The sequence below is a fragment of the Sciurus carolinensis genome, chromosome 10 (assembly GCF_902686445.1).
Source record: "Sciurus carolinensis chromosome 10, mSciCar1.2, whole genome shotgun sequence".
Taxonomy (NCBI): domain Eukaryota; kingdom Metazoa; phylum Chordata; class Mammalia; order Rodentia; family Sciuridae; genus Sciurus; species Sciurus carolinensis.
In genome coordinates, this window is record NC_062222.1 from 108,364,173 (window position 1) to 108,384,830 (window position 20,658).

At 33.8% G+C, this 20,658-nt stretch overlaps 1 protein-coding gene across 7 annotated transcripts in view; it reads right to left on the reverse strand.

Moving 5' to 3' along the window:
- The window catches only part of N4bp2 (NEDD4 binding protein 2), a 75,710-nt gene that overhangs the window by 27,011 nt on the left and 28,041 nt on the right, over nt 1–20,658 (reverse strand). For all 7 annotated transcript variants that reach the window (XM_047566305.1, XM_047566307.1, XM_047566304.1 and 4 more), the window contains 7 exons: nt 20,407–20,495; nt 15,841–15,917; nt 11,364–11,519; nt 6,840–9,208; nt 5,980–6,065; nt 5,393–5,438; nt 3,124–3,320 (listed from right to left, as the gene is read on the reverse strand). In XM_047566305.1, the coding sequence (XP_047422261.1) occupies nt 3,124–3,320; nt 5,393–5,438; nt 5,980–6,065; nt 6,840–9,208; nt 11,364–11,519; nt 15,841–15,917; nt 20,407–20,495 (3,020 nt within the window). The remainder of the gene's footprint in view (nt 1–3,123; nt 3,321–5,392; nt 5,439–5,979; nt 6,066–6,839; nt 9,209–11,363; nt 11,520–15,840; nt 15,918–20,406; nt 20,496–20,658) is intronic.

The following is a 20,658-nucleotide window of genomic DNA, read 5'->3' on the forward strand; positions in this document are numbered from 1 at the left end:
AATTTTCACAAACATATTTACTCCAAAATAGGTATATGAGAACTGTTAGTTATTTTTCACAATTCATTTGCAGATCTGTCTAAAACTGGCAGACCAAAAGAACTTTCTTAAAACAACCTGTTCTAATTCTAACTTACATTATGATAAATACTCTTTTTTTTTTTTCCTCCTTTTTTGGTACTGGGGATTCAACCCAGTGGCACTTTACCCACTGGGTTATATCTCCGGCTTTTTCTTTTTTTTTTTTCTTTTCAGTCTTGAGACAAGGTCTTGCTAAACTGCTTAGGGTCTGGTAATTGGTAAGGCTGGCCTCCATCTTGGAATCACCCTGCCTCTGTCAGGGATTATAGGAGTGAACCATGGAAGCCAGCATATGGTAAATATTCTAAAAGTGATTTAAGTGAATACTAACTCTGTCGATTTCATGATATAATTAATTTTGTTTGCTACAAAGATCCTAATCTCTGAAAAATATCTTCTTATAAAATTTCAAAGGTAATAAAGGTGAGTGAAATTTTCTACATTTAAAAGTTAAGCCAGGCAGTGACGCACACCTGTAATCCCAGCAGCTCAGAAGGCTGAGGCAGGAAGATGGAGAATTCAAAGCCAGCCTCAGTAAAATCAAGGCACTGAGGAAGTCAGTGAGACCCCGTCTCTAAGTAAAATACAGAATAGGGATGGGGATGTGGCGCAGTGGTCGAGTGCCCCTAAATTCAATCCCTGGTACTCACTCCCCCACAAAAAAATTACAATAATTCAGGACAATTCTAGGAGAGTTTTGTTTTACAACCTAGCCATATTTAAGCTATTATAACACCAAACATTAAAGAGGAAATAGAGCAGGTAAAAATATGACCAGGATAAGTAATTGATAAAACAGAACATACCCCCCCCCCACCAAAATCAAGATTGGGCCCGCTTAAAAAACAAAAGAAAGAAAGAAAGAAAGAAAGAAAGAAAAAAAAAAAAAAAAAAAAGGCGGCAGGGTGGGGGGATTGGTGCTTCAGGCTGATTTCAGGATTGCTGAGATGAGCAACTACTACATGTCACTCTATCCCTTTTGTACAGCAATGTTTCTTACAATTATGGCATCCCTTTATCACCACTGAATCTTGGATGTGCAGAAAGCAAATAAACTTGGTTTTTTTTTCTTTAAAAAAAAAACTGAACATAGCACAAGGGTAAGTGAAACAATCTACCTCAAAAATTTAAAGTATTTCACATTTTATTTAAGATATGCATTAAAATCTGAATTTACCAAAAAAATTCAACAATTAGATTTACTAGCAATTCCACCAGGTCATAAAGTTTCTAAACTACAAATTCTAACATCTTATCAATTAAACTGGAACTCACAACCTTAATCATTTTAGAACTAATTTTCCTATTCATATATTTTACATTGTTCTATAATTTTTGCTTAAAATATGCAAAATTTATTTCTCCTTCAGAGACAAAGAATAAAGAGAAAACAAAAATATTCTCTCACTGAGGCTCCATTTACAGGTATTCTTGGAACCAAGTCATCCACCTTCTATTACCCAACTCATAAAAAAAAAAAAAAGCAAAAATCACTGATAGAAAAAAAATGCCTTACGTGGTAAAGTCAAAAGAAGTTCATCTGTTCACTATTATACTGAGCGATTAAGAGGCTGGTTAGAACCAAAAGGATAAGTTTCAGTAGTAGAAAATGGCATTTCAGCAAAAGTATCACAGCATTCGGGCACAGGTGCTAGGCTTTCCTTATTTTTTTAAAGAAATTCCATTTCTCCAATGCATTACATATGTAAGTTAAGAAGATTATTTGAAACAACAGTAAAATCATAAGACAATACCTGAAGAGACTGTTTCCTGAATTACATAAGGGTGCAAAGATGGGAATAGTAGCATATTTCTAATTTAATTAACAAGATAACTAGGAAAAATAAATATGAGGAATCTTATCATTCTTCCTATGTCCTAATTTCATGTGTTATGGCCAAATATAAATGTGCTTCATTAAGCAGTCAAATAAGTAAGAAATATATAAATGTTTTAAGATTACCATCTAAGAATTATGCTTTTTTTAAATTGAGAATTAAACTAAATAAGCTCTAAGGTCTTTTCCATTTTAATTTTCAAATTTTTTTCTCTGTGTGTGTGGATGTGTGGTACTGGGGGTTGAACCCAGAAGCCCTCTATCACTGAGTCACACCTCTAGCCCTTATTTTACCTTGAGAGAAGGTCTCACTAAATTGCCCAGGTTGGCCTCGAACTTGCAATCCTCCTGCCCAACCTCCCAAGTCATTGGGATTTTAGTCATTAGTCATTTCGATTTTTTTTAATCCTAATTTTCAGAATTCAGAGGAATAAGAAGAAATGAAAAAGAAATCTAATTCACTGATGGCTGCATACAATTAGATATGCTGAATAAGGAACGAAAAGTAAATAACATTCAAGGACTGGAGAAGTAGCTCAATGGTAGAGTGTTTGCCTGGTATGTGCAAGGCCCTGAGTTCAATCTCAGTACCACAAAGGTTAAAAAAGAGTAAACAACATTCCAAGTCAAGAACAGCTTTCACTTGAAGTTATTTAAATGAAAGCAAGAAAAGAATAATTTCAAATTGAAATGTACACATTTCTGAAATTTTTTTCTTAACAATTTTGTTTCAAGATGGGCACATCTTAGGGCTAAGGATGTAGCTCAGTAGTAAAATGCTTGTTAGCATAGGTGAAGCCCTGGTTTTGATCCCCAATACTAGGAAAAAAAAGAATGAATACATTTTTAATAACAAGACAGACATTTTCATTACAATTTATATATGAAATTATCTTTAAATATAGACCTTTTTTTCTTGAAATAAAAAATTAGAGATAAATGTCAAAAGCTAAGAAAGATGTAGTTCAATTGCCTGCGCAATTAAATCTAAAATGACACAGGTGGCTTATTGTTAGAGTATCAACTACCTAGAACAAAAACCTCCAGCTTCAGATTATATTTAAAACATTTTGCAATTTTAACATTAACTTCAACAGGGTTAAGTATGGGGTCCAAACTAGGAAACAGAATTAAATGAAAATCAAAATAAAAGCATCATCAACTAGAATCAAAGACAATAGCTTAATATTTGTGCTAACTCATACCAAATCATGTTTTTCCTGTAAGGCAATTTCTTCTGACATTATTTCTCTGAGTGATACTTTTTTAGTTTGAGTATTCCAATGATCCAACAAGGGGAGCATTTCGGGTGCTGCTACAGTCTTCAGTAATTTTTTGCCTGCTCTCTGAGATGATTTTTGTTCAGGATTATCAAGACCAATATGTCCAACCAGGGAAGGATCTACAAGTGCAAAATAAATATTGTCAAATCCTCAACAATTAATGTACAAAACAAACACTATTCACTGTTGCATCTACCTCAGAGGTCACAGAAACATGCTGTTGTTTTGATTTTACTTTGCAGCTTTTAAGGATAATATAGCTCTGAAATTTCAAAATACATCTTCACATAATAGCAAACAAGCAATAATATGTGTAAGTGTAGGAATTCTTCAAATGAGCATTGATCTGGATATAACTATTAATCAACTTACCATTTCCCATTCTTTTTCATATGATGGTGACATGTATCTAAGACACTGATAAATAGAGAAAGTTAAAGCCAATGGAAGTAAGCAACTGAACCTACTGGTCAGTTCTGCCCAGCTACTACAAGGACTGAGAGGATGGATATTTTGGCAAATCTATAACTCACTGAAGGCACACTAAACATTGAGCGAAAGATTTTCAAAATAAAGAACTGAACATTCTAAGAAGTTCACGGTAACAGAATTTAATATGTAACATTTCAGCATCTCTACAGAACACTGACACATGCTGATATATTGCTCGTTTTCCCCGGGGAGAGAAGAAACAGCAAACACTGGCATTCCCACAACCACCACACGCCCCAGGCTCTTCTACCCCTCAGACAGCTTTAACTCTAGAAGCTATGACATGAGCATGGTCTGAATTGAAGCAAAGCCTCAGAATCTTAACCTGGAGCTCTCTGCCTTGGTCACAGTGGGGAGTGGACAAAAGAGATGCCTGGGGGAAATCATGAACAAAAGGAGGACCCTTATCAACACTTCTGCCATCCTGCAGAAATTACTGAAGACAATGCTGCCCTAAAGGAGTCATCTGCAAACAAGTATTTTCAAGCTGTCAGGATGTACCAAAAAAGCAGGCTGCCCTTTGTGCTCTAATATATTAACATCAATGAAAATTTTGAATAACCATGTAATAATTCAACAATGCTCTCAAACACATTATACTTTATTGCTGTCAAACCAAAATACTTATCATTCATGTAGAGCAAAACCTTAACAGGGACCACTTTGACTATATGTATTAAAGCATACTTTAGGTGTTCCACAGCACTCATGATAAAGATAAAATACAGAAGTTTTATTCTCCTTTTTTATTTTCTATCAAGATTCAGTGTGGCTCAGCGGTAAAACGCTCGCCTAGTATGTGTGAGGCACTGAGTTTGATCCTCAGCACTACATAAAAATAAATAAAATAGAGGTGTTATGCCCACCTAAAACTAAAAAAAAAAAATTTTTTTTTTTTTAATTCAATGTTAAATGTAAGATCGGATGCAGGTGATCAGATAGGAGTCAGACCAAAGAGGCTGAACAAAGCTTCATTGGGATTGACTCTAGGGCGAGATTCACCACCAGTCCTCCAAAATGAAGGTCAGGGTAGAGGGCCATCAGGGTGGGTTGCAGCCCTGATGGGGCGGGTATTATAGTCCGGGATAGATGGGGGAAGGCTTGAGGGTTTAGTGTCCCCCTGGGGTTCGCTGGCGGTTGCAAGACGCCACTAGGGTTTATCTGTCAGTGTCTGATTGGTTGTTCTTTGGCAGGGAGCTGCCTGATGCCCCGCTCCCACCCAGCTGCCTCAGACCACCCTAACATTAAAGCCCAGCATAGTCGGGCATGCCTATAATCCCATGGGCTAGAGAAGCTGAGGCAGGGGGAAGTTCAAGTCCAAAGCCAGCTTCAACAATTTAGCGAGGCCCTAAACAACTTGGTGAGACCCTATCTCAAAATATCAAAATAAAAAATAAAAAAGGGCTAGGGATGTAGCCCAGCCCTGGATTAAATCCCTAGTACCAAAAAAAAAAAAAAAAAAAAAGAAATAGAATGCAAGGAAGGAAGGAAGGAAGGAAGGAAGCAAGGAAGGAAGGAAGGAAGGAAGGAAGGGAGTGAGTGAGTGAGTCAATGTTAAATACTTTTAAAAAACTTCATTTGCAAATCAAAATTTATGAGAAACATATTTTTGGAAGGATATTCAGAATGAGTTCACACACACACACCCCAGTTTCAACATCAAGACAAGAATATCAGAAATAAAACATATGTGCTTTACCTTGCATAACCTTGCCACAAGATACCTCCTCTTGTCTTTGTCGCTCCTAAACACACATGCAAAGCACAGGATTAACAAAGGAAGGGTGCGTTGGTAAACAAGCCCACAGGTCATATTATTTTTCTCTAGAAATCATTTCTTCTTGTATAACTGTAAATTGTTCTTACTAACTATAAGTAAAACAATAAGACTAGATAAATGAAATTATAAATATAGCTATATCTACATATTGATCCACTTAAAGAGCTCTTCTGTTGCATTTTTTTTTTTATTGTTTTTGATGTTTAATCAATTCATATTGCAGTCCTTCAGGGAATAAAAAAACTCACTGTTTATTTTTTCCTTTAAAAAAAAAATCAACAATCACATTGAGCTTCAACACCAATTACATAATTTGGTCAGTCTGAAAATAGCTCAAATACTGAAAAGAGAAAAACTATCAATAATCTGTTAACTAGTAAAAGTTCATTCTCTCTCAAAGTCAAAATTCAATAGAATTCTTTTATATAATATGGTAGATTTTTTTGAAAACGAAGGTAACAAAATAAGACACAAAAGGAGCTCTTCATACAAAGAAGCCTACCAACCATTACAGATTCTTTCCATTTCTCATGGATCACTTTAGCCAGATTCAGATCTATATGAACCACACAATCCTCAACTGTTAGAGACCCTTGTGAAGGGGAGAAAAAAGAAAAGAAAATATAATCATTATTCATTATACATTTGCAGAAAATGTATCAACTACCACATGTATTATAAAATTAATCTGTATTATTAATTAGTAACTTATGCATGTCTATTTAGTAAGCCTCTTGGAATCTTTTTATGTTGTCATTGTTTTCACACTTTTTTAAAATATATTTTTAGTTATAGATTGACACAATACCTCTATTTTGTTTATTTATTTTTATGTGGCGCCTGAGGATTGAACCCAGTGGCTCACACAGGCAAGTACTCCACCGAGTCACAACCCTTAGCACGTTTTAACACTTCTTGACTAGTGCAGTTATAAAAAGTTTCATAATGAATCTAAGTTATTCACTTTCCTTAGTTTCAATACATGTAATTGATTCATTTCCATTAGTTGAGATTTTTCAGTAAGTGTATTCTAAGAAATTAATTCTTGCCTTAAATTTATCTGGAGTAACACCAGAGGACTCAAAAAAGTTCATCTGTTTAAGTGTGAGATAAATAACACAGTAAATATTCAATTCAAACATGGGATAGACACAAACTTTTTAAAATATTCTCTACTTCTTCAAATCCCATTTTATTAAATCTTCTAAAAACATGCTGTGCAAAAAATAAGGCACTATGTGCAGTTAGAAAACAAATTATTTTTATGTTTCAGATAACATATGAAATAATTTTGCAATTAAATAGAAACCTCTATATTCTTTCACACAAAGACACACATATTAAAGGTAATTTAGTTTTTCCTTACCTGAATCAATACCAACTGGACCAAATAATTCACTGAGTTGAAAAGCCAGCTCTGGGGGTAATGCCAATTCCAGACAGTCTATGGTCAAAGATTTGGCCATCACTGGCATGGGATTCAATATTTCAGTTTTATCTTCTTCACTAACTTCAGTTGACAAATTACTTCCTGCCATTAGAATTTTCTCCATTTCCTGTTCATCTTCATTCATAAATTCGTCAGTGTTCACAAATTTCACATAATCCTTTGGAAGATTTTCATTTTTTTTAATTTCTAAAGAGTCAGTAAAATAAACTTCTTCATTCAATTCAAGATTTGAAGTACTTGATACAGAGTTTAAAATATCTGACAAATATAAAGAATGTATACCATCTCCAGTCTCTGCGGCTACTAAACTGTTCTCTATTTCACTCACATCTTTAGGGGTAGCTGATTTTAGAATAGCTGGAAGAGATGACTTGAAGTTACATAAACCTGAAAGTTCTACTTGGCTGTTAGGAAGTACTTCACTATTACTCTTCAGATCTACAGCAGTACTAGGAAATACATTTGTTATTGATCCAGGATTTTCAGGAGTTATGGTTCTTATTTCTGCCTGCTCTGAGTTTACCTTTTCAGCATTACAGCTAGATTGTATATTAGTGATACAGATTCCAGGGCTAACTTCTGGCATAGAAGAATTAGAATCCTCCCCTGTTTCTCTTTGGCTAATAATTTCCTTCAAATTCAATCCCATAGAAAATGGCCCAACTTGTGATTCATCATATGATTTTTGGAAATTCTCTAATTCAGTATCCTCACATAATTTAGTTTCAGAATCCAACAGAAGACTTGTGGCCCAAATAATATCTTTATTACACCTTTCATATAAGTCTTTGAGGGCTTCTAATGAAAAAGATCCAAATAGCTTACAAAGGATGTTAAGATTTTCAGATTCATCGGCACTGGTAAGTTCACTTTCTTCAACATATGTGCTTTTATCATACATTACCCTATACGGAATTGTGTCTTGAACATTTGATTTTGTGTTAATATTGAAAGCTTTTGGTTTAAATCCATCTAATCTTCCTGTTAATACTCTGATAGAATCTGAAACACTGATTTTATTCTTTTCTAGTTTCCATAAAAGAGCAAAATCCTGTGGTTCAGTCTGGGTACACGTGCCTATTTCTATTCCAGGGACTCCTCTAGGCATTTCCCCTGGAAATTCAGCAAGGATTTGTGGCCCTACTACTCCAGCAATATTTGCTGTACTATTAGTGAAAGTTAGAGGCAATGTGTGCTGCCCATCAATCATTTTACTTAGACAAGTTTGATTCTCATGGGTCATTTCACTGGTTATCATGTCAGCACTTCGTAGAGTGGAGCTGCTACCCAACGATTTTAGTTCTTCAGTGCACGTGCCCCAACAGGCCTCATGTGTTGTGTATAAGGATATTTCATTCATATTATCATTAGTTCCAAATTCTAGGTTGGGTTCACTTAATCCAGCCTTAGGCATTTTTGATCTATGCTCTCTCTGAGCTAAAGAATCAGATGAAGGCCAGTCACCCACAATACTGAATGAATTTTTTTCAGGATTTTTGTAAGTATCATATTTACAGATATCGAGAAATTCTGAAGAATCATCACATTGTGATTTCTTGCCATCCTCTACACTTTCATATGGAGATCCCTGTTGTTGGATATGATCTGTATTCAGGGGCACACTATTATCTAATACTTTGCGTGACTGAGGGCGATTAAATTTTTTGTCACTTTGTATAGATGAAGTTTTTTCAGATTTTCGGTTCCTTTTTGTTCTCTGACCAATAGTCTTATCAACTGGCCAATCACCAACAAAATTCGATATTTCATGTCTTGGAAACTTTTCCAAAGGTGATTTGCTTTTTTGTTTCCCAAAGGCTTTTTTCTTTACTGTTGTTCTTTCTTCTAATATTTCACCAGGTGAAGACTTTTCATTTTGAAGTGGTACAGTATTTGCCAGATCACAGTCTTCTTGATTATTTTCATGAGAGCAAATACTTGGTGATGCTCCATCTGCATCAGTTTTAATACACTGCTTTTCTGATGTCATTTCTACTTGCTTTTCTTTTTCACTCTTTTCTGTTGCTTGGACTTTGCTTCCAGAGTCTGAAAGATACACGTGTGGAGCTTCCTGAATGAACTCGCTCTGAATGTTATAATTGATACCACTTATTTCTTTCCTTCCTTTGTTTAAATCTGCGTGGGGGAGATATGTAACATTCTCAGACAGCACATTTTCTTTGGTCACTTCAAGATTCTTCTCTTCAATTAATTCTAGATGCTTCAGTGATGAGGATAAAACATTTTCTTCTTTTTCAGACGTAATATCTTCATTGTCTCTTGGGCTGTAAGATGTTTTTTTAAAAGAAACATAAGGAAGTTTCTTAGTGTTACCATTAATACCATGATTTAAGAAGTATTCAATTGAAAGGGCACTTATCAGTTATTCCAAAAAAATTCTTAAAATAAAACTACATTAAAATTATAGGGCTGGGGAGATAGCTCAGCTGGTAGAGTGCTTGCCTCACAAGCACAAGGCCCTGAGTTCGATCCCCAGTACCGCAAAAAAAAAAAAAAAAAATTATAAAAGCCATGCTAGGAATATAGCTCAGTGATGGAATGCTTGCATAGCATGCAACGGGCCCTGCATTCAGTCCCCCGGTAATACCAAAAACAAACAAACAAAAAAATTATTCATTTATTTATTTATTTTTAACAAAAGCTAGTGTTGATCTTTCCCTAATATACTATGAACACATTCCTTTGTTGCAGCCACAACATCTAGCTACCATGAGACTTGGCACATCTGAAGTAAACTCTTTGAACTGAATAATAAACATGAGATTTTCAGTAAAGGTGTTCATTATGCATTAAATATTGAAGTTGAAGATCTAAATTTGTTCCTAGAAGAGCATACCACCTCCCCAGCTTCTTTCGAACCTATTTAAACTTAGCATATGTAAAACTAGATCTCTCTATATATTTCGTGCATTACAAAGAAGTTTCATTTACAAAGTCACAAAGAGCCAACCCCCAAGATGATTTGCATGATTAAGAGAAATTAGAAAAAGAGGAAGAGAGCTCATTTGAGATGTCATTTGTTAAATGTTTTAAAACCATGCTAGATGTTAATTTCAGACTCAGAACACTTTTGCCTAATCTTATACTTTCAACTTCAGTGATTTTTCCTTATTCAATTTGTCCACTTATCCTCCTTTCTTTATTCCAGGAACTCTCAGTCACAACTCTCCCATGAAGCCTTCCTAAGTGGAATCATACCTGACACTGAGCTTTCTATGTGCCAGATTCTAAATCCTTTATAGTTTTACTTCATAATCCTATGATTATGAGTGTTATTACTGTCATTTAGTAATGGAGAGCTGAAGTAGAGAGAGAGATTCTGGAATCTATCAAAGATTAGAGCTTTGGGATTTAGGCCTAGGAAATACAGCTCAAGTCCATGCTCTTAAAAAACACTTTGCAATACCATTTTTTAATTAAAAAACATTTATTAGTTTTCTCTTCTCTACTCCCAACTCCTTTTTAACAATGCCTCTTCATCTTTTACCATCATAAAATATGGGCAATTCAGATCTCTACACATATTTAGGTTCTTCTTTACTCACTTATTTATCAGTTGTTTATGTGTTATAAATACTTAGAACCAGTACTGATATGGTTTGGTAAGTATTCCAAAAAGGCCCATGAGTTAAAATCTTGGTTCTCTGAGTGGCACTACTGGGTAATATGGAATGTTTCAGAGGTGAGGTCTAGTAGGAGGTCTCAGGTCACGTGTGTACTTGAATGGGACTGTGGCCCACCCCATCCCACCAGCCTCAGTCCTTGACTCTTCTTTTCTTTTGCTTCCTGGTTATAAGGAAACCAGTTTTGCTCCTCCACACATTCCCACCATAATAAACTGCCTCGCCAAGGCCAAAAGCAATAGAACAATTGAGCCAAAGTAAACCTTTTTAGTTCCTAAGATAATTATCTCAGATATTCTGTTATAGTAAAAAGGAAGCTGACTAATACAAGTACTATCCCAGAGTGTAAACTTCCAAATGGCTACAACATATGTAACTCAGTAAAAGTATATCATGAATAATTTACTTTTATGAGACTAGCTTGAAAGAATATTTTCAGTAAAATATTAGAAAATTAAGATGTGATGTGGATACACATAAAATAATAACAGCGAGGAGGGAAATAGCACAGCATATTACATAAAAAAGATGTTTTCCCTGTATAATCACAAACTCACAAAACTCTAAATACGATGAAAAAAGTTTTATATTATCTTTCACATGAACTTTCACTTCTCTTGCTAACTATACCTCAGCTAACACCAGAGAAGACTGTACCTAAACCCTTAAAAATAACAAAATTTGATCTCATTTATAAAGTTAATCAGCAGTGATTTTACAAGCTCCAAAAGTAACCAGTTTTTTAAAAACAATATGCTTCAAATTGAATTTTTTTAAATAAGGTATTTTAACCTACCTGGAACTTCTATCCTCACAAGAATATGCACATAACTCAATACGTTCAATTTTCTCTGGAACTGAAGAACTCATGATTATTGGCACTGAAACAAAACGTTGATAGTGGTCTAACATTCTTGTTATTTTTTCTTTGCTTATCCCATGAATATTACGCCTAAAAATTACAGGAAAGAAAAGGTACAAAGGATGTTGGTAATTGATTTTTTTTTTTTTTTTTTACAGAAACAATGTCTAGGAGAATAATGATACATATGCTACAATTCTCATTGTTTCTTTCCTTTTTTTTTTTTTTTTTCCCCTTCAGTACTGGAGATGGAACTCAGAGCCTTGAGCATGCTAGGCAAGAATTCTACCACTGAGCTATTATTATCCCCAACACCCCATTAATGATACATTTCTAACACACAATCTTAAACTGTGTTATTATGATGTAATATATGATATTTGATTCTAATTTTCATTTTAATCAGACTTTTTCATAAATTGCCATTTTCTTAATCATCCCATTTAATCTTTTCCAAATCCCTTTATCAATTTGTGAAAAGGGAGGTTCCAAAAAGAAGTTGTTCTTGAGTCTGCAAAAAAATCTCAAAAAAATCTGTATTTCAAGATATCACGAACTATTAACTAGCAAGTAATAGACATCACACTATAAAAGTTTCCCCTTATGCCAGTATGACAAACTAGATGCCCTAAACTGTCCTCCTACTATAATAAAATTAGATCCCAAGTAAATTAAAACAAATATGTTTTATTAAATTTTAAGTTCAAGCAAAGAAATAACCACTATACGAAGACTCTGGATGTCCAAAAATGACGTTGTTCATGTTTTCACTCATGGTAGTTTATTTCTTCACGTGTCTTTGTTAGTGAGCTCACATTTAATTGAAACTAATACATGGAGATCTTTAACCCTTAAACTAAAGGGGCTTTCATTCATATGGCATCTGGATCTACATCTGCCCAGGAGGTCAGATGGTTATGCTTTAGTCACACAAGTGTCTTGTCTTAATGAAGACATCTCAGCTACAACTCTTCTATCTTGGGTTAGAGTCAAGATTTCCTGTCTGGATCCCAGGGTTAATATTATTGTTTGCCTCTTGGATGAATCTGGCTATTTCATATTTACCTACCTCGATCTTGTCTGGTTTCAGATCACAGAGAAGCAAAGAGATAGAAAATATGAAAGAGAGGTTAAGAAACATAGACACAGAGGACAGAGTAAAAAGGTCTAGTATACATCTAATTCAAGTCCCAGGAAGAGAAGAGAGTACATGGGACAAAATCAACTTAAAGAAAAATGCTGAGAATTTTTCAGAACTGATGAAAGACACCAATCCCCCGATTTCAGGAGCCAAATTCCAAACAAGATAAAAAATAAGAAATCCATAACTAGAAAACCAGAACTGAAATTGTCATACGCCAAAGACAAAGAGATGATATTAAAAGCAGCCAGAAACGTCTTTAAAAAATTTTTAAGGTAGTCATCTACAAAGGAACAAACAATAAGAATGACAGACAGCTGACTTAACAAAAATGGAAATGAGAAGAGTTAAATGTTATCTTCAAAAACAGAAAATAACTATCAATCTAGAATATACAGCAAAAGTATCTTGTAAGAATGAAGGTAATAAAAGGATTTTCAAATTAAAATTAAAAAAAAGAGTTTGACACCAAGCATACCTTCATTGTAAAGAAAATTTTAAAAGAAAAAATTTAGGTAGAGGGAAATTCCCAGATGAAAGGTTTATAATGCAAGAAAAAATGAAGCCCAAAGCAATAATTACATGAATAAGTAAAAATAAACACTGTCAGTATATACTGGACAATGATACCATGTAAGTTGGAAGGGAGATAAGTATCATAGTAAAAATGTCTTAAACTTCTTAAATTTATGAAGAAGAAGGCTAAGAAAATGGTTTTATTTTAAAGTTTGTATGATAAAACGTATAAGGTAGCTATTAAAAGAATAAACATAGTATATATAATCTACAAATTGGTAAAGAAAAAATTGAATACAAAATTTAGATCCAACCAAAAATTCCAAAATAAGACATGACAGGAGAAAAAAAATCCAATTATATAATTTCTTGTGACACAACAGTCACAGAATAAGTAAGATAAAGAGAAAGCACAGTGAGACAATAAGAAAGATGATCAATTATATGAATAACAAAACCATAAAATAACTATGAGTTAAAAGCCAAGATGGGCAGAATAGGATTTTTAAACCTAACCATAGTAGTTATGAGAGATACATCTAAACATAAGGATATTGAACAGTTGAAAGCATAAGTATGAAAAAAGAAACACTAAAATACTAAATGAAGCTGTCATTTCTATTAATATTAGACAAACTTCACAACACAATTACTATTAAAAATAAGACAAAAATCACTAGAAAGGGATAAAAGGTTTATTTATTAGGGTAATATCAAAATCTTAAGCTCCTAGGAACTTCAACAAATACTTGATATAAATACAGCAAACTTAAGCAGAAGGAGAACGAAAAACTGACATGTTCAACATAATAATTTCAACACACCTCTCTCACATTGGGAGATTTCACCATCATTCTCCCAAAAACTAATCCATCATGGGGGTGGGGCAGCAAAGCTATAGGAGATGTTAAGCAACTAAGTAATAAGCATAATTAACAGGCATGTTAACCAGTATGCATTCTTATCAAACATGGAATATTTATTAAAAAGTGACAACTGGGCCACAATACATTTTAAAAAATCAAAGAATTAGTATGATATGAACCATAATCTGATCTTCTATAGGTAAACTGAAAATCAATATTTTAAAAAGGAAAACACCCATCTATTCAGAAATTTAAAAACTCAATTCTAAAAACCCAAAAATTAAAGAATAAAATTAGGGATATGCAATTTGGAAAACAAGAAAAAAGAAAGCATTATACAGTAAAATTCTGATGACAGATAAAGTAGCACACAGGGAAATATATGGCATCAAATGTTCCTATCAGAATATGACTTAGATTTTCAGGTAATGAAGTTTTAAAAATAATAGAAAAAGCAAAGCAAAACAGATGATTTTAAAAAGCAAAGAAGGTAGAATAAAGAGAAGCAGAAATGAATTAAACACAAAACAACTTACAACAGAAAAGATCAACCAAGCCAAGAGTTGTTTATTTGAAAGGCTAATAAAATAAAAAATAACAAAAAAAAAAATCTGATCTCTAATGAGAATAATCAAGAAAAAAAGAAGGAAGATAATTTAAACATATTAGGGTTGAAAGGAGAAACTTAACCATTAATGCAGCAGAGATGTAATAAAGTCTTAATAACTTCAGTGTGATGGAAAAATTCCAACCAAATCTTCTCACAAAGAAAACACCAGATTCAGACCATTTTATAAGTAAATTTTATCAAATGCTTGAACTTAAGATAAATTTGAATGAGAATAAGAGGCAATACTTTCCAATTAATTTTGTGAACCTAAAACTATTGATACCAGCCATGGCCAGTCAAAGAAGGAAAAACTGCAGGTCAATCTCACTCATTTATACAGATGCAAAATTTCTATAGGAAACCAAATCCAGTAATGTACCAAAAAGATAATTAAAAAGAAAATTAATAGATATATGCTACAACATGGATGAACCTTGAAAACATTATGCTATGTGAAATGCCAGACACAAAAGGCTATGTGTTGTACAATTCCATTTGTATACAATGTCCAGAAAAGGAAAATCCACAGAGAAAGAAAACAGATTAGTGGTTGCCAAAAGGAGGGGGGGAACTGCTAGTAATGGCTAGCAGTTATGGAGTTTCTTTTTGAGGAAATGAAAGAATTAGTGGTAATGGTCACACAACATTGTGAGTACTAAAGTTAGGTTGTCCTTTAGTTAGTACTGAAGTTAGTTAAAATTACCAAGAGAAAACAACATAACCAAAATTAAATTAGTCCTATCTCTACAGAAATACAGAGAAACAAAGCTTTGTATGTCCACGTCCTAAGTAACATTTTTACTCATCAAGCAACCAAATAAAAAAGTATAATCCCGAGAGGTGGGAGGGTGAAATACCTGAACATGACATTTACTACCTTTTCAATCCTTAAGCTACTCTTACTACCTTTCAACATTCTAACTCATTTCACAACTACAAGAACCTCCCAGTAGCACACAGTTGAGGTGTGCCAAACACTAGAGTTGGTTCTTGTTTTAGATATTAATGTTATTATTAAAAGGAAATGAAGTACTAGCTACATAAAACAATTGAAATTTTTTGACTATAAACACAATTTTAGAAACAAAAAACTATAAATTTCATAAAAACAGAAAAACCCCATAACAATAGAAAATTTGTTATCAATTTCTAAGTGCCAAACTGAAATCTAGTCAATTTTATTTCATTCATCTTCTATAAAGAAGAAAAAAAAATTGATGGACTTCTCTGTTATTGTCATGAAATAAAAAACATGTTTAGATAGCCTCTAAGTTTTACCTTGCAAGTTCCTTCGGTTTGAACTTCCACCATGTGTCTGGTTCCCGGAAAAGGACCTTATATTTATGTTTTTGAGACTAAAAATGAAAAGACAAGAACAATTTAACAATTATTTCTATAAAATTAAACACATTATTTCTAAACTTATAGCATGTTAAAAAATGAAATAACCCCAAAGATTATCTGATGAGTATGTTAAACTGGTAAAATGTACAATTTATTTGACCCCACAATTAACTTACAGAAATTTATGCTGATATCGATATGAGAGAACAAAGATGGATAAATACACACACACACACACATACACATACCATATGCACATATGCAGGATGTCCAGTTCACTAACATTTGTAATAGCAGAAAAATACAAATAACTCAGTGAATATTAAAATGGGTTTGGCTAAGTAAATGAAGGTATAACCATAAAATAAAATATTAAGGAGTAATTTCTAAAATTCTACATTATTAATGAAAAAAGATCCTTAATATAAATTGCTGAGAAAATTAAGACAAAGAATTTTCACTTGGTTAAAAGGATTATTCAAATTTATGTGCAGAGAACTTCTAGAAAGAATGTCAAAAATATTATTAAAAGCATTTAACTTTAAAGAGAACTTCAGGCACTGTTTTTTATAATTTGAATATTTATCATATATGTGCATGACTTTTATAGTTTTGAAAATATTTTAAATAGTTCAACATTTTTCAAAGCTCTAATATCATTATAGCCTAACAGTCAAGCACTATACTGTACACAAGATCTAGCCCCGCTTTCCTAACCAAGAATAACGGAGATGGGCAATTCTCCCTCTTGTGCCATCATTAAATCTTCCCTCTCTCCTTAATCAATCTCAATAATATGTGAACAACCATCCAGTTATTTCTCCCATTTTTCTCCTGACTCTACCTCCACTGCCAGCTATGGATAGCTCTATTTTCCTGCTCTCTTTTGTTAAAAAAAAAAAAAAAAAAAAAAAAAAAGGTCTCAAAATTCTCACTATATTTTTCTTTCTCTAATTATTCTAAGCTAGTCTCTCTTCAGGTCACATCAATTGACTCCTCTGCCAAAACTAGACATCAAACCAACGAATTACCTCTACATTGAAAAAACGTTATGATTCTCAGTCCTCTCTCACTTGACCCTCAGCCACATCTGACATGCTTACTTTATTACACACTCTTATATTTCCTCTCACCCTACAGGGTGGGTAGTCTTCTCAGTCTTTTCTGCTATGCTAGTACTTCCTTTTCAGCTAATGATAATCTCTAGTTACACCAGACAAAGACTAACCTTTATGTCACAACTGATTGACTCCTTCTTCTCCCCAACCCCACCAGTACTAGGGATTGAACCCAGAAACTTACACACGTTAAGCAAACATTCTACCACAAAGTTATATGCCCAGTCCTTTTTTTTTTTTTTTTTTTTTTTTTTTTTTTTTTTTTTTTTTTTTTTTTTTTGGCGACAGGACCTCACTAAATTGCCCAAGTTGTCCTCAAAATTCACCTCAGTCTCCCAAGTAACTGGGATTGCAGGTGTGTGCCACATGCTCAGCACTCCTTTTTCTTTCACACATCAACCAACAAGAAATTCAGTTCACGCTACTTTCAGAACATATCCAGAATCTAATCACTACTTACTATCTTCACTGCTATCATGTTAATCCAAGTCACACAATGTCTTATCTTAATTCCACTACACTGGTCTTATAACTGGTCTCCCTGCTTTCAAGTCTACTTTCATTAATGTATTTCAGAAATCCTATTAATAGTCAGATGGACTGAATGTTTGTCTATCCCCAGCAACCATATGTTGAATCAAACCCCAGCACCCAATGTGATGGTATTTAGAGATAAGGCCTTTATAGAAGTAATTCAGGTTAAAGAGGGTCAGAAAGGTGTGGCCCTGATCCAATAGGAATATGGGACACCAAAGTACTTGTTCCCTCCATCATGTGAAGACACAGTGAGAAGGTAACCAAGCATCTTCAAGTCAGGCAGATAGCCCTTACTAGAAACCAACCTTAAAGGAGCTTAATCTGGGACTTCTAGCCTCCAGAGTGTGAGAAAATAAATCTCTGTTGTTAAAGCTAATTGGTCTATGTTTTTTTTGATATGGGAGCCCCAGCAATCTAAGACACAATACAGGTCACTCAAGGTAAAATGCAAAATCTTTACAGTGATATATGGATCCGTATATAATCTGGCCTGCCATCTCCCCAACATTCATTGCATCTCTGACCACTATCCATCCCTTCATTTGGGTATGACAAGATATCCAAAGTGGTCATTGCTATTTTCTTCCATTCCAGCAGAAAAACCCAAAAGTCAACCAAGACACCACACAAAGAAGTAATATAATGTCCTATAATGAGCCTACTCCCATCTCCTCACCTCAGCACCAAATTTCATACAATTTATTGAGTCTGGCAATAGGCTGGGTATCTTATTACATAAAAGGGTGTCATATAGCACCATACACACAAAAATGTGAATCTAAAGATCTTTTCAACTCTTATATGATTGGGTAAATCTTATGTTATTTGGGAGCATTCTGGCTGCCTTATATCAAGCTACCCAAAGGAAAGCAATATATATATATTTAAAGCAAAGTAATAAGCTGTAGCAACTGTCAATAAGAATACTTGATAGCTCCCTGGTTATCCTCAACTCATTACTTACTTTTGTAAATGAACGGCCAAGGTGGTAACAGATTATTATCTCTGCTCCATTACACTTCCTGACAGCTCTCTTACTACCTGAAGAAGTGAAAAGTGATCCCCTTCTCTACAGTAATTGCTACATCTACTTTTTGAAGAAAATATGAGTGTGGCACTCCATGATAAGAAGGTGTCCTTTACATACATGCAAGAGCAACTGGAAAAGCCAAGTAGGTTTTTCCTACTCCTGAAGATTGAACCCAGGGCCTCAAGCATGTTAAGCAAGCATTCTAACACTGGGCTACATCCCTAGACCTTTTCATTTTAAGATAGAATCATTCAAGGTTGCCAAGGCTAGCCACAAACTTGGGCTTTTCCTGCCTCAACCTCCCAAGGAGCTGAGATGACAAACATGCACCACTGCACCCAGTTAATGTTAAAGAACTTTCTAAGAGGATAGCAGGAAGCAAAGGAAGACTTATGGAGAAATCATGTAAGTTTAAGGGAGACAGCATACTCCTATGATAAATTAGTCCAGAAATTTGAACTCCTGGGGCCAAAAAGTAAACCGAATTTCAGCTCCCAATGCCATAAAATAAAATTTAAAAAAAAAAAATATATATATATACATATCTATATGTATATGTATATATATATATATATATATATATATATCTCATTTGCTTTCAAAAGACACAATTTTCTTCAGAAGGGTAAAGAATCACATCTTCGAAATAGTACAAGTGTACTAGGTACAGCAAAGGAGATAAACAGAGTCTGGATGTGTTAAGGACATAAGAGAGAAAGCACAACACTCATTCACTAAAGTAGAAATTGCATTTCCATATGCTAATGATGGAGGACTAAAGCAAAAAATTACTCCTTTTCACAAAAGCTTCATTTATGAATTAACTCAATACATACATATGCCAAGTACAGTGCTATGCCCTGAAGAGCCAATGATAAATAAAACAATGGTCCTACCCTTGAAAATAAATTGATGGCTTAAAGTCAAATCCAGCACAAAAGTCAATATTTGTACAGTCTAGAAACTCAGAATAGTTCTTTATATCCTTAAAGGAAAAAGGATTGGCATGGAGAGGGAAAAAAAGAGATTATTTGTGGCCTCAAAACCATAAATATACACTGTATAGAAAAAGTTAGTCTGACTCATGGTCTACTGTTTGTTGTTGTTGTTTTGTTTTTGTTTTTTTTTTCTTTCTTTTTTTTTTTGCAGTGCTGGGGATTGAACCCAGGGCCTTGTGCTTGCGGAGAAGGCACTCTACCAACTGAGCTATATCCCCAGCCCATGGTCTACTGTTAAAACAGTGTGCTGCATGTTACAAAAGAAGTACGTTAGAATACCATGAAAGTAGAAAAAATACCTAACTCAGCTCTTAATAAGTTAATGACAGCTACCTTCTTGAAAGAGGTGATCCCAAAGCTGAGCAAAAAGAATAAGTATATGTAAACCAGGTAAATGTGGTGGGAAGGCAAAGTGGGTGTATTCCAGGCAAAGGAAGAAGAGTTAGGTATTAAGGGGAATTTGGAAAATTTGGAAAATTGAAAATAGTTAAGTTTATAGAATTCTGAATTTCTCAGAACAGCAAAAGGTTATTTTTCAATTTAATAAACACTACCTTTGCATAAAATATACCAAAAAAAAAAAAACTCAGAAATGAACATATGAATTACAGAATTTAAAAATAAATTTATTAGCTTATGGAAAAACTCAGCTGTATTGATTGTACTATTTTTCTCATTTCACCAATGACCAGAAAGCTCAGTTAGAGACAGAATAAGACCTGAGATTCTCAAGTGCTTGAGATTCACTTGGATAATTAATATCCCCCAATGTTTCCAAACACACTATTTTAAACTTAGAATAACTTATACTACAAACCAAAGCAACATATGGCTTCATTTCCCAGGCTTGTAGGTTTGTATTGTCTATTATTATTGGTGATATCTTCTTCTCAAATGCTTCTTTTGCTGAAAAATACAATATAAAATGACAAATCACCTTTAATAATATTAAGTATTATCTTAATTTTTTAAAAATCTGATCTTGTTTTCATAATTTTAAAACTATAGACATATCCTAATTTTACTCACTACTTGACTTCTAAATATCACATTAAGTTTTTTTTTTTAA